Source organism: Sparus aurata, chromosome 4 (genome assembly GCF_900880675.1).
Source record: "Sparus aurata chromosome 4, fSpaAur1.1, whole genome shotgun sequence".
Classification (NCBI taxonomy): domain Eukaryota; kingdom Metazoa; phylum Chordata; class Actinopteri; order Spariformes; family Sparidae; genus Sparus; species Sparus aurata.
In genome coordinates this window covers 24000954-24015322 of record NC_044190.1, presented here as the reverse complement: position 1 = coordinate 24015322, position 14369 = coordinate 24000954, and the positions used below count along the sequence as shown (strand labels likewise).

The following is a 14369-nucleotide window of genomic DNA, read 5'->3' as shown; positions in this document are numbered from 1 at the left end:
TTTTTGACTTACTGAAGTTTTATTTTTTTTTCCATGATCAAAGGACTGTGTCTATACCACCATAGCAAATTGTACACCATTAACTGTACATTACAACGAGAGCACTAAAAACAGAAAGTGACAGAACCTTTGGTTCCTGGACACATGTATGAAAAGCAGACTTTACAGCAAGAGTATCAACAATTTTAAAATAGAAATTTAAAATAGTTAGAACACAACTGAGTACAAGAATAGCACATTTGATAAAGACTTCCTCATTACCAACAGTAACAACAGCGGTATCAGAGATTGTTCTTTGCCTTCATTCAGCATTTTTTTTAAAGGTCGTAAAATACAAAATACTGTCATATATTTGAGAAAGTATAATTCCCCGTAAGGAGCGAGAGGAATACAATTTTGAGTAAAAATGTGAACAGCAATAAACCACATGATATAGAAACATACGACCAGTCAGATGAGGAATGTACCAAACTCCCCCTCAGTGGAGCATAAAATTAATCAAAGATGTAAAGAGCAAGAATGAAATATGCAAGTGTCGAAGCAGATTCGTACTGTTACTGTGTGTTTGCTGGCAGTAGGTCAATCTGTTTTCAGTTTGTTTTGTTTCCAGGAGGAGATGTCAGAAGATATGAACACAACTGTGAGCCTCAATGCCTTGGATATTTTATCAGTGGCATGATTGACAGTATAATCTAAATAAAACCTTTGCTTTTAGTGTAACATGTTTTCGGCCCTTAATGCAATTTAAATATATTTGGACTGAAATAACTGAAATGTTGTCCGGTAGATGTGAACTTTGGATTATTATCTTCTGGAGATGCTGCAATTCCAGCTACTTAATCAGTCTAAACAAACTCTGCATCAGACATCTGAATTCAAAGTGGCTACAGAGAAATGTCTCATGTGAGGACGGCAAGAGTAGCAAAGACCAATTCAAGCTCAGCTCATTTCTATGGCCAAAGCGTAACACTGGAATTAGTCTTCAAAGGCACAATAAAGTATGTACAGCTATATCTCATCCACCACAGACTTCAAAGTAAAGTGCACCATCATCCTATACATTCACATACATGACACTGTGACACGATATTGTATATGGTACATGGCACAGTGTAACATGCCTTTGCCCTGTTCATGTCCAATGTCACTAATTTGTTTTCTTGTGGATACAAGACATTTTCCTTCATGTGATGCTAATTCATGTGCTTTGCAGGTCCGTTGAGACAATACTGCTGAAATCGTTTGCGAATGGTAACAGAAAAACAAAACTAACATGTAATAAATACATAAATAACAAAATAAATATATTGTGACGTGCATGTTTGTTTTAATTCAGTAACTATATAAGAAGTAGTCATGCTTGAGCAAGAGTGTGACACTGTGTTTCTTGTGTGGCAGATTACATAAAATCCAACTTTTAAAACGTACAGATGTGTAATTGTTAGTTATAATTTACAGAGAAAGAAATGTTAAATTTCTCTAACTACTACATAAAGTAACAGTGTTTGTTTTTATAATGCCGGTACAGTACAAAATGATTATAGTTATCAAAACAAACAAACAAGTTGATTTTGAAAGTGGACAACTCTTTGTGCTTGTTCTCTTCCGCTGACCAAGTCCATCCCAAGGTCCTCTTCCCCCCCCCCCCCCCCCCCCCCCCCCCCAAACGCACACACATACAGACATAAAACTTGAGGCCCATAAAGCATTTTGGGATATGCAGGACTTCCAACATACTGGGTAATTTGGATATATCTCAAACCTGCACTAGAGATACATTAACAGCCCTTGTTGAGAGGACAGATGGACCAGTTCTCCACCGAACTTCAGGCTGGGATCTATTCACAGGCCAGCTTGCTGTCAAAGCTGGAGAGCGCAATGGCAAAGGCTTGCAGGGCACACATTGGGTAGTTATAGTCCATGGTGAAGACATCCTCTGCCACGCGGCCAAACTGCATCACAATGTAGTCAGCTGCAAAGGAGAAGAACCAGGAGACACATTTTGGATACCCTGCTTGGAAACAATACTATGGAATAAAAACTAATGAAACAAGTAATTCATCCGTAACAAATAACTACAGGCAGAAAAGATTGCATCTGAGTTGATTTTGCAGCTTTCCCCTCCTTACCTAATTAAAATGCATCACATAAGTCATTCCTAGTATCCCAGTCCTACTGTTTTATTTATCTTGCCTTAGCATGTGGTGGTGTGAAGCCTCATTTTGAAAGACCTGCATTTAAGTTCACCCTGGTCTACACTTTCCTGTGTGTACATTCAGAAGTAAGATCTTTTCCATAGTTTTTTAAATATTTAATATAACCATGCAGATGTTCAACAGTCTGGTTGTTCTGGCAGGCAAATGATTAAGGCTCTGACCATATAACCATGACATCCCAGATGTTCCCTCCCTCTCCACCACCCTATGCAAGAGATGAAATAAAGTTTGTAATGAGTTTTTTTATTTAATAAATTAATGGTTATGTAATATTACATATTGCTTGTTTTTGAACTTATTGATGTCATTCATGCATTTTGTAATATCCCATTTGTTTGGTATTGAGAACTGTAGGTTACTGTATTGTTAAAACACAATTATAGTAAATAGCATCTTAAAAAGAAAACCTACAGAGTGCCTTTACTACAGTGTTGCTTTACTTGGTGCATATTAGTGAATGCATTTCAGCACAAATACTATGACCATGGAAAACAATTGTTTCTGATTGGCTGGCAGGCATCCTTTTAACCAGTGAGAATGAAAGTCTAGTCAAGTAATTTTCTTTATATGTATTGCCAATTCACACCAAAAGTTTTTTTATGATTCTTATAATTTTCAAAATAAAAGTAGCAAAATAGTGGCGCTATTATTTTTTCAACCAGTGAGAATAAGAGTCAAGTCAGTTGTATTTATATAATGCCAATTTGGAACAAAAGTTATATTATTATTCTTTTCATATTCAAAATAAAAGTCGCCAAAGTAGAGGTACCATTGTTTATTTGTCGATTTATTTATTTGGATATTTATTACCTGCAACCCTCTGACTGAGAATGATTGTTAAATGCGACAAATAATAATAATCAAGAATAATAATATAACTTTCGTTGCAAATTGGCATTATATAAATAATTATAATGGTAGAAAAAACTGACCAGTTGTCACTTTTAGCATCAGGTCAACTTGTTGCGTATTATCATTTCTGTCATTTAGTATAACAATATGTGGGCAAATATACAAAACACCAACACCGTGTAGAGGTTTGGAACTCACGGTCGTTGTCGTGAATGATTTGGAAATTCTTGACGGAGGCCTGAGTGACTCTGCCGTGGAAGTTGAGCACGTAGGATTGTGTGTCATCATTCCACACAGGCGTCTTGTTGTGAAGTTCAATCACACTTTCTGTGCTCTTGTTCTGCCACCTGGCCAGCAGTGACTCATGGTCCTGTAATGAAGAGGAATAGAATTTCGGATGAGGACATCGCAGACATCAGAACAGTTACAAGTTAAATCAGTTAGCACAGGTGTGGCTATCAAGTAGTAGGGAGCACATACATTACGTGGACGAATGGACACTCTCTCGTGGTCCATGTTCATTCCAGGAATGATGACACTCATTTTGCGAGGTCCTTTGAACCCTAAGACATTGGTTTCCTAGAGTTGAAAGAAAGTACGTTATCTTAAATATCAAATATGTCACTTTTCATCTGAAACTAAATCAAATCAAAATGCCCAACATTTTTATCACACCAGGAGACACATTTGCATGTATTGATCTGAAGAGTTATACTACAAATGTTATGTTAAGTGGACCATTAAAAGTGACCTCTGACTGCAATAAAGGATAAGATCATTCTCCTTAGTAAACATATGATTGGATTTTTGAATACATGCCCTGACTCATCAGTTAGTTAGATGGATGTCTTTCTCTGATTATATGAGCAAGACTTTTGAAATAGGATTCTCCCTTTCAAAGGCCACCAGACGCATTAACCTGGATGATGTTTTTTCAAAGCCAAAAAAAATCACACATACCTCTCATATTAAATCAATAAATTATATTCATTAAGTGTTTTTTTGTTATTACTTTAAACTATGCAAGTCATTATCAAACATTATCTCTGTACATGTAATCACATGTATATTATTGTCAACATTTGTCTTCAAAGATATTAAAAACCCTGAGCAGAGTTTGGGGTTAAGGAGGATTATGACCGACTCACATAGCAAATGGCTGCTAGCTCTTGGCGCAGGTTGCTAGCTTCGAGGCTGGTGGTGCTCTTCATAGGGTTCAGACCGCTGTCGTATACAGTGAACTTAGTTCCCATTAGGTTAGACCTGCAGAGAAAACATAACAGAATGAGGAGGTCTCATAACCTGCCTGAGAGAACCGACATGGAAAGAGCCTTTCCCAATGTGTCTGTGTAGCCAAATTGCATAATATGATAGTAATGGTAGAGATGAAACATAACACAATAAATTTACTCAACCACTGTACTAGTATTTTCATTGTTTGCTTCTTCACACTTCTCCTCTGCTACAATTTGGAGGCAAATATTGTACCTAGTTTCTGGTTTATGCCTGCTGTATGCCCCATCAGAGCCAACACAGCACATTCTCAAACTTTTATTTCATCCCAAATCGGATAAAAAAAAATAAAATAATAATAATAATAATTGATTCAGATCCGATAATCCGCGAGGCCAGTATAGTGTAAATATGTCCAATTTACTAACTTCTTTGTATTTTTTATATTTAAGTACATTTCATATCAGATGCTTTTAGAGTGACACTCAAGTGCTATTCAAGTGAGTGACTTTCATTATTACCACAGTAATATTTTAACACAATATCTTTACTTTTACTCATGATGACTTTTGGGTACTTCTTTACAACACTGAATAATGGATGCAATGTCATGCACTAGGTGGAAACATGAACTATTATATTATATTACTACAAATACACAGACAATGTATCCAATCTGTATTCACTTGTGAAATGCCCCCTGACTGCCTCCTCTTACTTATACTTAAAGCTTTTCTAAGAGCTGTACTCTCATTTTATTCTCTCAAACTGATATAATCATGTACAAAATTTGAGTATCTTCTTGTTAAATGTTTCCTTTTAGTGCCAATGTTTAATCTATAAATCTATAAAATAATGGCCCCACCCCTTCTTGTGACTGATTGTTTAACAGTGATGTAGCTGTTGTGCTCTAATGGAGGTTGCTGTTGTCGGATTGTGGCTCAGCAGGGATTGATGGCCGGCTTCCCAGCAGGAGGACGATCAGATCTAGATCCTGACAATGAGTCATTGCACCAGAGGGGGAAGCAGGAGACCAGTGTTTTGTTTTTTAGTGACTTCTTACCCTAGATAGCTGCCTGTTGATGAACCCTTACAGAGAGCATTCACGTGGTGTTAAACATTTATGTATCTACTACAGATAAAGAATATGTTCTACTGATCCTGTACCTTGAAATCCTCTACCCTAGATGTCTAATACTGCTTGTGGTGTGGAAAATGCTGCACTGTTGCCCTGCTGAGAAATGGTCTTCCTTAACTCTCCCATAGGATACTATCCAGTAGCGTTATGCAAAGACCTGTGTAAATAATGCGTATCCTTTTCATATGTGTATGTACTTTTATTAGTTGAAGATATGCTTCCCCAAGCAATTCACCAACATTTTCCACAAGCCGTTACACTTCCTTCTTCTTCTCATGTGCAGAGTAGCAGTACTTACTGGTCATTTAAATACTGCACCCAGTGAATTTCATCTATAGTTAACAGCAGTCTTCACACAGGTCAGTCATTCTCACAAAATAACCTTTTGATCACGTCATTTCTAAAAATGTTTCTATGTTGAAACCAGAGACATATTTTGAATTAAACTAGAATGCTACCCAATAGAGCACAACCAAGTTGAATCCAAAATTATATTGGCTGCCATATAGTGGCAAAAAACACATGTTAATCCACTAGATCAGGATTTTTTACTATCCGGATCTGCATCAAATTGTACTCAATCAAACCAGCCACCTGAATATAATTTTTATTTCTTTTAGAATCTTAAAGAAAGGGAGAAAACATTCCTAGATCCATTCCTAGATCCACAACCAGTTCCACACCAAAACTTAATGGGGTCTTTTCTGGGCCGAGATCCAACAACAAACTGACATGGGTGAGAACATATCCTTCTTGGTATAGGTAAAAAGAAATACTCTAAAAAGCTAATTTACCATTCATGTATGATCCCCATGAAAACTGTACATTTATAAGATACACTATTTGCACTTGTGTTATGTTCATATTGAGGCAGTGACTATGTAAACCCCACCACTGCAGCATTAAATATACATTAATACATTAAAATGCACAACAGTGTAACCAGTAACCAGGAAGCTCACTGGAGTGCTTTACATGTACTATATATGTGCATCTTATTTAAATAATATGGTTTCAAAAAGGCTTTTCAAAGCCACAGCTTTACACAGCAGACTGTTTATACCTCTGATAGGCCACACCTCATTTAGTCCTCGAGGGCAACTCTTGAGAAGCACTAGATGAAAGGTCACTGTTCATTTAAATTTAGATCACCATCAATCAACTGAGATTGTGATTGCAAAGGTTTGAGAGTGCATTGACCAATGGTGACGCTGGCTCTGAAGATTAAAGGCTGCGCAGAGCCATATTTGATTAAACTCCCCAGGAGTCTCCATGGAGCCACAAATGCAGCCTTGAAGCTGTCTCTGAAGATCATGTCACTACTCACTTCATACCAGTCTTACTGTGGCCTTGCTGGAGTTTACGGCTCATGGACATGTACGAGGAAGGTATACACAGTACAAGACCTTTGAAGTGGTGAATAAAAAAGGCTCATACAATGATACGTTTGTCTAAATTATACATTTTCATGAGGTTACAGAGTACAGGACATTTGGTTCTTTTACTATATGGTTGCTTGAATTATGTACATTAATCAAAAGGTGCTGTTGGTTAACAATCCTCTCCACACATGTAACAAGGCATACGTAAAAAAGGAAATATGTTGCCACATTAAAATCCTTTAAATGGTACCAAGTCTTTCTCCCTTATTTAGAATTCTGTAATATATGAATACGTATTATAAGTTTAAATGATAGACACAATATGTCCATCTCTTCACGGTGAAGTTCGTTCTCTGTGTCTTTGCACTTGGGTTGGACGTATTAAAGTTTTCAAACAAATTTTCTGTAATAAGGTTTAATACCAGAGTGGACCAGTAATACCAAATTTCATCATACCTGTTGCACATGACTCAGCTGCTCCCAAGAGGAACATAATGCAAGCCTGTGAATGACAGCTGCACTACAGTCCATCAGGGCAACTGTAACACATCGTGTTTTTTAACAACCCAACTTTAAATTTCTAATTCTCAAGTTTAATATCAAAATTATAAATAAAATAAGACTTCATAAGACACTTGACAAAAGATGACAGAAGCAACAGTTGAAGTATGAACGCGTGATCCACAACACATTTCTGCAAATGTTTCACAATAAAAGCCTTGTTAAGAAATTAGGCTTTCTGTTCACTGATACACTTCAGGGTTTTCAATATGAAATGGATAAAGGAAGTGCTTAAGGTTGCATTAACAGTGTAATGCAGTAACCTTGACTGAGTAAACCGGAGCAGAGGATCAAAACAGGGCTTTACACTGCAGAATACAAAACACACTTATAAGCTACAGCATAACCTGCAGCGACTCCTTAGTGATTAGAGTTCTCTCTCTAATGGACATCGGTCTGAGCAGCACAGTGGCACTGTGTGTTGAAACCTTACCCTAACTCCAAAACTAGAAACATGCCCAACCTCAATGTGCACTGATGGACCAGGATTGGCTTCTAAACTATTTATGATGTTGCATATCATGCTTCTTAAAGTCAGACTGTCAGTGAGAACAAGGAAAATTTACATTATGAGCAATGAATGTGACAGTCTACACATACTGTACATACATCAATCTACACAGTGAAATTTAAACATTCAAATGCAGAAGAAAACAGATGTTTTGAGATGTTCGGAAAGGGGACTTTTCATAAATTAGCTGATATATGCCGATTTTGCAGCAGTTCTGTGTACCTCCCTTTAGTCTCACTAATACTGTTTTTAGGGCTCATAAGAATTTATAAATGAAGGAATGGGGCCAGACTCCAAAATGTATTTTAATTATTTAGATGTGGAAATGTATTCTTGTTAGATTCAATTTCCATTAAATATTAATAGCAATTTGTATCAACACTAAGAACAAGGCCTGCAACAAAGTTTGGTAAATAATGTTTAATTATTACTTTGAGGAAAACTCAAGCAGCTGTGCACGTACAAAAGTTTAAATAAGGATTCATGGGCAGCACTTATCATGATCTTCCAGTGTGTATCATTTCTTGTGTGGGCTGATCGTGAGGACTTACCTCAGTTTACCAATGAAGCTCTCTCCACCTCGGGACAGATCAGTGGGATCAATGGAGATGAGGTAATTTGATGTTTTACTCTTTTTCCTCTTCCTGCCAGCTAACAGGAACACCTGTGACGAGCCAAGACAGAAGCCTGATAAGTAAAATATGAGCTTTATCGGACCATCATGTTGTCTAGTTTTAGCATAGTTTAAAGGAGACCTATTACGCTTTTTCAGCTTATTCCCCTCTTTTGGTGTCTTACGCAGTTTCTTGTGTATGTAAAAAGATCTTGAGAGTTAAATAGCCCAGAGTCGGTACCAACAGAAGCTCCTCTCTCCCACAGAAAAAAACAGCTCCTCAAACACTTCCCGCCTTGAATCCTTTGACTTCCTGAAATCACTACGTCACCATGTCACACATTTAAATAAATTACGCCTATATTCACAAAACAAGTGAAGCTAACTGGAAGCTGGAAACATGACAGAGGCAACCGGAGACATGGCAAGCAGTGCTGGGTCAGTTGCGTGTGAGCTGACCAACCAGATCCAACAAAGTATTCAGGAGACAGGAGCTAAAACAGAGCTTCACAGACAGAGGGGGAGTACAGAATGACAGAATGAGAGAACTGACGTGTTATATGAGCATTAAAACATGTACACCTGTTCTTGTGAAAATTCAAAATGAAATAATGAACCTGAAAATGAGCATAATATGTCTCCTTTAATACTCCGTATGTCTGTGTTTGGATTGGTTAACTCTGTTCACATTAACAAAGATTCCACTTTTTTCCTCACCTTCTTGCCATCTTCTCTCTCCAGGTGAAGGTAGTAGGTGGGATACATGCCTCTGTCCATGCCCTTCTTATCTCTGGTGATTCTGCACTTGACCCTGACCCCCTGTGGTGCAGGTCGAAGGGAAAACTCCTCAAGGTCATCTACATCGATGGCAGGCTCATTGACTGGTGGGGTGGGCGCCGAAGCTACCTCCTATGGGTGAAACAACAGCCCGCTCAGGGCAAGACCCCCCCCCCCGTGAGACGGTGGACTGGTGAGTGATGCATTAGAGTTGACTTTCATAGAACTGAGTAATGAAACTGAAGATCAAATCGCCCACTGGGACTCAGAATGAGCACACCGTGTCTAAAATAGGGACCGGTGTGCAGACTGAATGAGAAGGATTAGAGTGGAACAAGGAGCAAAAAGGCACGATTGTTATCGCAGGAACAATGCCAACTGCAGAGGCTCTACACACCAGCATTAGAGGACAATTAAACCTAAACATAATCTGTGAACTCAAACATCAAGCAGATCAAAGACTCTGTGGTTGCAAGTAATCGGAAGTATGCCAAAAACATATATTTTTCAAAGTCTGATTACATGAATTGTACATTAACATATACAATGGCCCACCTGGAGCTTCATACAAAGCTCTCTGCCTCAAGTGTATATCTGCTCACAAAATAAGAGTTGTTTTTTTTTTAACATTCAAACCCTATAAGCAAATAAATAGTCTCTATGAGATTACTGTTCAACCACCTGCATACAGTATCATCAGCACTGTAACATACGCAGCCAAACTTTTGAGACGACATCTATGTAAACAAATGGCAGAAACCGCAAAAGCCCAAAATAATTCCAATATTCTTTAAGGAAGAAAAAGGAAGTAGGAGTAGTCCAGCTGTTGATTTTTTCTTTTTGCTCCTGGTGAAGTCACTGTTTGCATGATTAGTATTAATTCTGCCTGGCAAAGAGTTGAAATTGTGTGCTGTGAACTTCTTTTTATCTAACCTTGGATGATTTCTTGCTTGTGGCAGAGCCTGGTCTTGTGTTGCTATTGAGCTGCGAGGAACTGGAGCTTATTTCATCATCATCGTCCTCTTCTTCATCGAAATTCATACTGCTGGATATACCTTTACAGACAAGGAATAGAAAAAAGAAAAGAGGTGTCGGATTTTTTAGTCAGCTGCTAATTGGTATCAAAAGTAGCCCTAACAGGAACACATTCTCACTTCATTGAGTGTTACATAACAGTGCTCTCAGCGGTGGTTAGAAACTTCTGTAAAAAAACAGTTTACATAGTGTCTCCTCCAATCAATTTGAGATGATCAGGGTTTCCTGTGATGAGCTGATGTTTCAAATCCCCAAATCCCCATCCAATCCCCATGTGGACTGCAAAACTTCACGTGAACTTTCCACTGACAAGGGGGTGAGTAGATAAGTACGGAATTTTCTTTGTTGGGTGAACTGACCCTTTAAGTTCATTTGAGCTCGATAGATGCTCCCATCTCTGACGTTAAAGCAGGACTGTCTATTGTCAGATTGAGGTATAATGTTAACTATTTTGTGACCGGTCAGAGAATTTCAATCTGGTCCAACACCTTTTGAAATGTGAACTAACTCCGGTTATCAGGTGTAAAGTTGATGATTACGATTATTATTATCATCATTATTATTATCATCATTGTACGCTGCAAGGTATGTACATTCACTGCAAATAAATGACCATCAAAGACATCTTCATAAAAGCAATATAAGGATCCAAGCAAGTGAAATACACTGTCATGATAAGATATTAACATACGAATTGCAAGACATTTTTCTGTAATTCTTCACACTTATTGCTCAAAACGTAATAACTGATTTCTTTCTACATCTATCTCTGTTTCTGTTTGCTTTACACTTCCTGTCTTCCTGTTAGGATTTTTTCCAATCTTTTTTCACGTGTTGATTAGCCCCTGCTAACTTGAGCCTGTGTTTTTCCTTTGCTCTTCATCAGCTCATCTGTGCTTCCACTGTCTGTTTCCCAGTCCTGCGTTTTCTCCTCGTTGCTCCTCTGTGTTCCAGTGTTTGTACCTGTTGGCTTTCTTGTTTGTTGTTTTTGTATTTCTATGCAGTTTTTCTTGGATTCTCTTTAGCCTGCTTTCATCTGTTAATGAAGCTGTTGATAAAGCTCCCCTTTTGTTTTTAGTTTTTTAAGCAGCCTGCCTCTGTGTCTGTCCGTCATGTAAAACAGTTTCTCGGTTAGAAAAACACAAAGGAAAACAAACAGGAACTGGAGTTGTGTCTGAAATCATTTTCAATCTGCTACAAAGTCATTTTATATTTAAAAAATTCTGGACAGTATTCTACACCGAACCTTTTTGACATATCTATGATCCATACAGGCAGATTAGTCACTATGGATCTGTTAGTTAAACAATTTGTGATTCATTTTGGAAAGTGCTGCAACCCATCCTAAGAAGAGGTGTGCACGTAGGGCCAGTCTATATTAGTTTAGTGAGAAGTACAGTATTTGCAATTTATAGTGTCCTCAATAATTCCAATAATGGAGCGACTAGCTTGTACACCACTTTTTGCAAAAAATCTCACACTGCAATGGTTATGCATTTGATATATAGGTAACACTGTGAAGGCACAAACATATGATTTATAAATGTCCAAGATATCAGCGTACTGCTCACTGTGAAATCTCTGAGTGTGTTTATGTAAGGAATAATGTACACGTGTACTGAATTTCCAAGTTTACAGTAACAGACATTACAGTGGCAGATAAATAGGTCAGCATCATACATTACTGTCTGGATTATATCATTCACACACTGAGGCTTAAAATGGCATTTTCTATTTCCAGTTCTTACATGATTCAGTGAGTTTCAGCCTCCTACCCGACACACACACCTCAGCGGTGGACCAGCTGCCGTGGGTGTAAATCTTGACTCGAGCTCATGCTATTACAGATGCAGTGACAGAACCTTTTTCTTTAAAACGCTGGCGGTACCTTTCTTGAGCATGGTGACGCGGAGATCCTGTTTGCTCTGCGACTGAGTGCAGCTCATGACGGGCTCGGCCTCGCCCTCCTCTGCGGCGCTGTGACCCACCGTCAGGATCTGGATCTGACTGTCATCCTGCTGGGAAGCCAGGCCATCGATCGCTGCGGAGCCACAATCCCACAAACAATAACACAAAACTCCATCAGCACTACTGCTCAACGAACAGCCTCTCGTGTTACACTACATGCAGTCGACCAGTTAAGTTGTTGCAATCGAAATACAACCAAATACAAGCAGGATGTGATGACACTTCCAACTCTCTGCTTAAAGATTGTTTTTGTGTGGGTGTGTTTGTGCCATCTTCTCATTTTTAAAAGTAACTGTTTTTTCTCACTGTCTTTACTATTTGCTCAGCTTTTTGTGTGTAAGAGAAGGAACATGATGTCTGTGCTGCTCCAGGCCTTTAAGTTCATTACTGTTTACAAGCCTTTCTCTTCTTGACTCATGTGGGATACAAGTTGAAAAAACACACCACTTTTTTTTTTTGTTTGTGGTAATCCCAGAATTGGTTCAGTGTTGCTGTGTGTTTTGTGTAGAATAGAATTTTTTATTTCTTGAGTATGTTTTTTTCCCCCATTTTCCCTCAAAGCTGTTTATCTATAAACCCAGTATCTTATGAAACATGTAGCATTCCTATAGTTTGTTATCACACCTTCACTGTTGCGATTCAATGTAATCAATTAAAGCAAAGGCGCACAAATAAATTGTAATGTAATGTTATCTGCATATTTATGATTCATACTGACTATTATTCAATTATTCAATTCGATATCAAGTATTTTAATTACACGTACATTTTCCATGTTATTCTGTCACATAAAGTCAATGTAAAGGATTACATTTAACGTTTGTCAATGTGTATGAATCAAATAACTAGATGTGTGATTCTTTACAGGAGACAGAAAAAAAAACAATTTGTACAATACTTCAGTGATAGACATTGGAAAAGATAATTCAATGTGACACTTTACATTGAACTTCTGTAGTAAAATTAGATGGAAAACGTACACATAACTGAGATACTTAAAGTCACTGTTATAGGCATTTTACTTAACTTGTCTCTAGCTGTTTTGTTTTGTTCTTTTTAATCCCAATTCATTTGATCGAAGGGGCTCTTTGTAAAACATTCTTATTGGCCTTACGTCAGCAGATTGTAATGTTACTTGAAAAATTACACCTTCCATCTCTCTCACTGGTCTAAGCCTGTAGACAATTTGTTTAAGTTGTTTAATGCTGCTGGACTGTGGAATTCTTTGATTTTCCGCCACGGTCCAAAGGACGTGACCTCGTCTCAGCGCCTCTCTCCTCTCCCCTAGTGGAGAAACGGTGGCTAGCGTTGGTTTAGAAATGGAGTCCAACAACCGGCTACCAGCACAACAGAGATGTCAGCCAGAGACCCTTTAAACCAATCTGGTGTCGAATATTTATTTACAAATTGAAATATCTTATTAATGAAGCAACTTGGAGAATTGCTGGTTCTCAAAGCGGGGCATGGGGACCCCCCAGTGGTCCACAAGGGGGTTCTAGTGTGTCCCCAGCAAAAAGAGGATTCATTTATTTCCACTTGAATTTGATTCATAATTAACACAAGGACATAATGTATGACTATTTTGGTCATGGGTTCCATACACCCTCTGTAATTTAACATCTAAAAGCACAATTCTTAACAAACTGGGGACCCTGGGACAAATTTCTTGGCATGGAAATGTGAAAACAACTATATTCATCTAGTCTGCCACCTCGATGCAGCTGAGGTTTTTGGGGAGTGCAGCAGCTTTGCTCAACAGTCCTCCCAAAGATGCGAGAGTGAGACGGACAGGCAGTGAGACAGATCCATCAGCGGTGAGTTTTTTTGACGCTACTGGCCTGATTAATGTTTTTACCCTAGCGGAATCACCTCTTTTTTTTTTTTTTTCCTTTTTCTTTCTGGGACAAAGTCATTTCAAAGATGAGCATCCACCCTGTGTCACATAGATTGTGTTCGCCTTGTGTCAGCTCCTTGTTGTTCTGTACAAGATCCCTTTGTGTTGAAATCTACTGGGAAGTATTTTAACTATCACGCTACACAGCGTTCAGCCTGCAACAACATCAATCAGAATATTGATTGATAT

At 38.2% G+C, this 14369-nt stretch overlaps 1 protein-coding gene across 2 annotated transcripts in view; it reads right to left on the bottom strand.

Moving 5' to 3' along the window:
* The window catches only part of tub (TUB bipartite transcription factor), a 72923-nt gene continuing 58554 nt past the window's right edge, over nucleotides 1–14369 (bottom strand). For both annotated transcript variants that reach the window (XM_030413645.1, XM_030413646.1), the window contains exons 5-12: nucleotides 12207–12359; nucleotides 10217–10338; nucleotides 9224–9415; nucleotides 8445–8557; nucleotides 4217–4331; nucleotides 3549–3647; nucleotides 3267–3438; nucleotides 1–1972 (exon numbers count right to left, since the gene is read on the bottom strand). In XM_030413645.1, coding sequence (XP_030269505.1) covers nucleotides 1839–1972; nucleotides 3267–3438; nucleotides 3549–3647; nucleotides 4217–4331; nucleotides 8445–8557; nucleotides 9224–9415; nucleotides 10217–10338; nucleotides 12207–12359 — 1100 coding nt within the window. In that variant the 3' untranslated portion in view covers nucleotides 1–1838. The remainder of the gene's footprint in view (nucleotides 1973–3266; nucleotides 3439–3548; nucleotides 3648–4216; nucleotides 4332–8444; nucleotides 8558–9223; nucleotides 9416–10216; nucleotides 10339–12206; nucleotides 12360–14369) is intronic.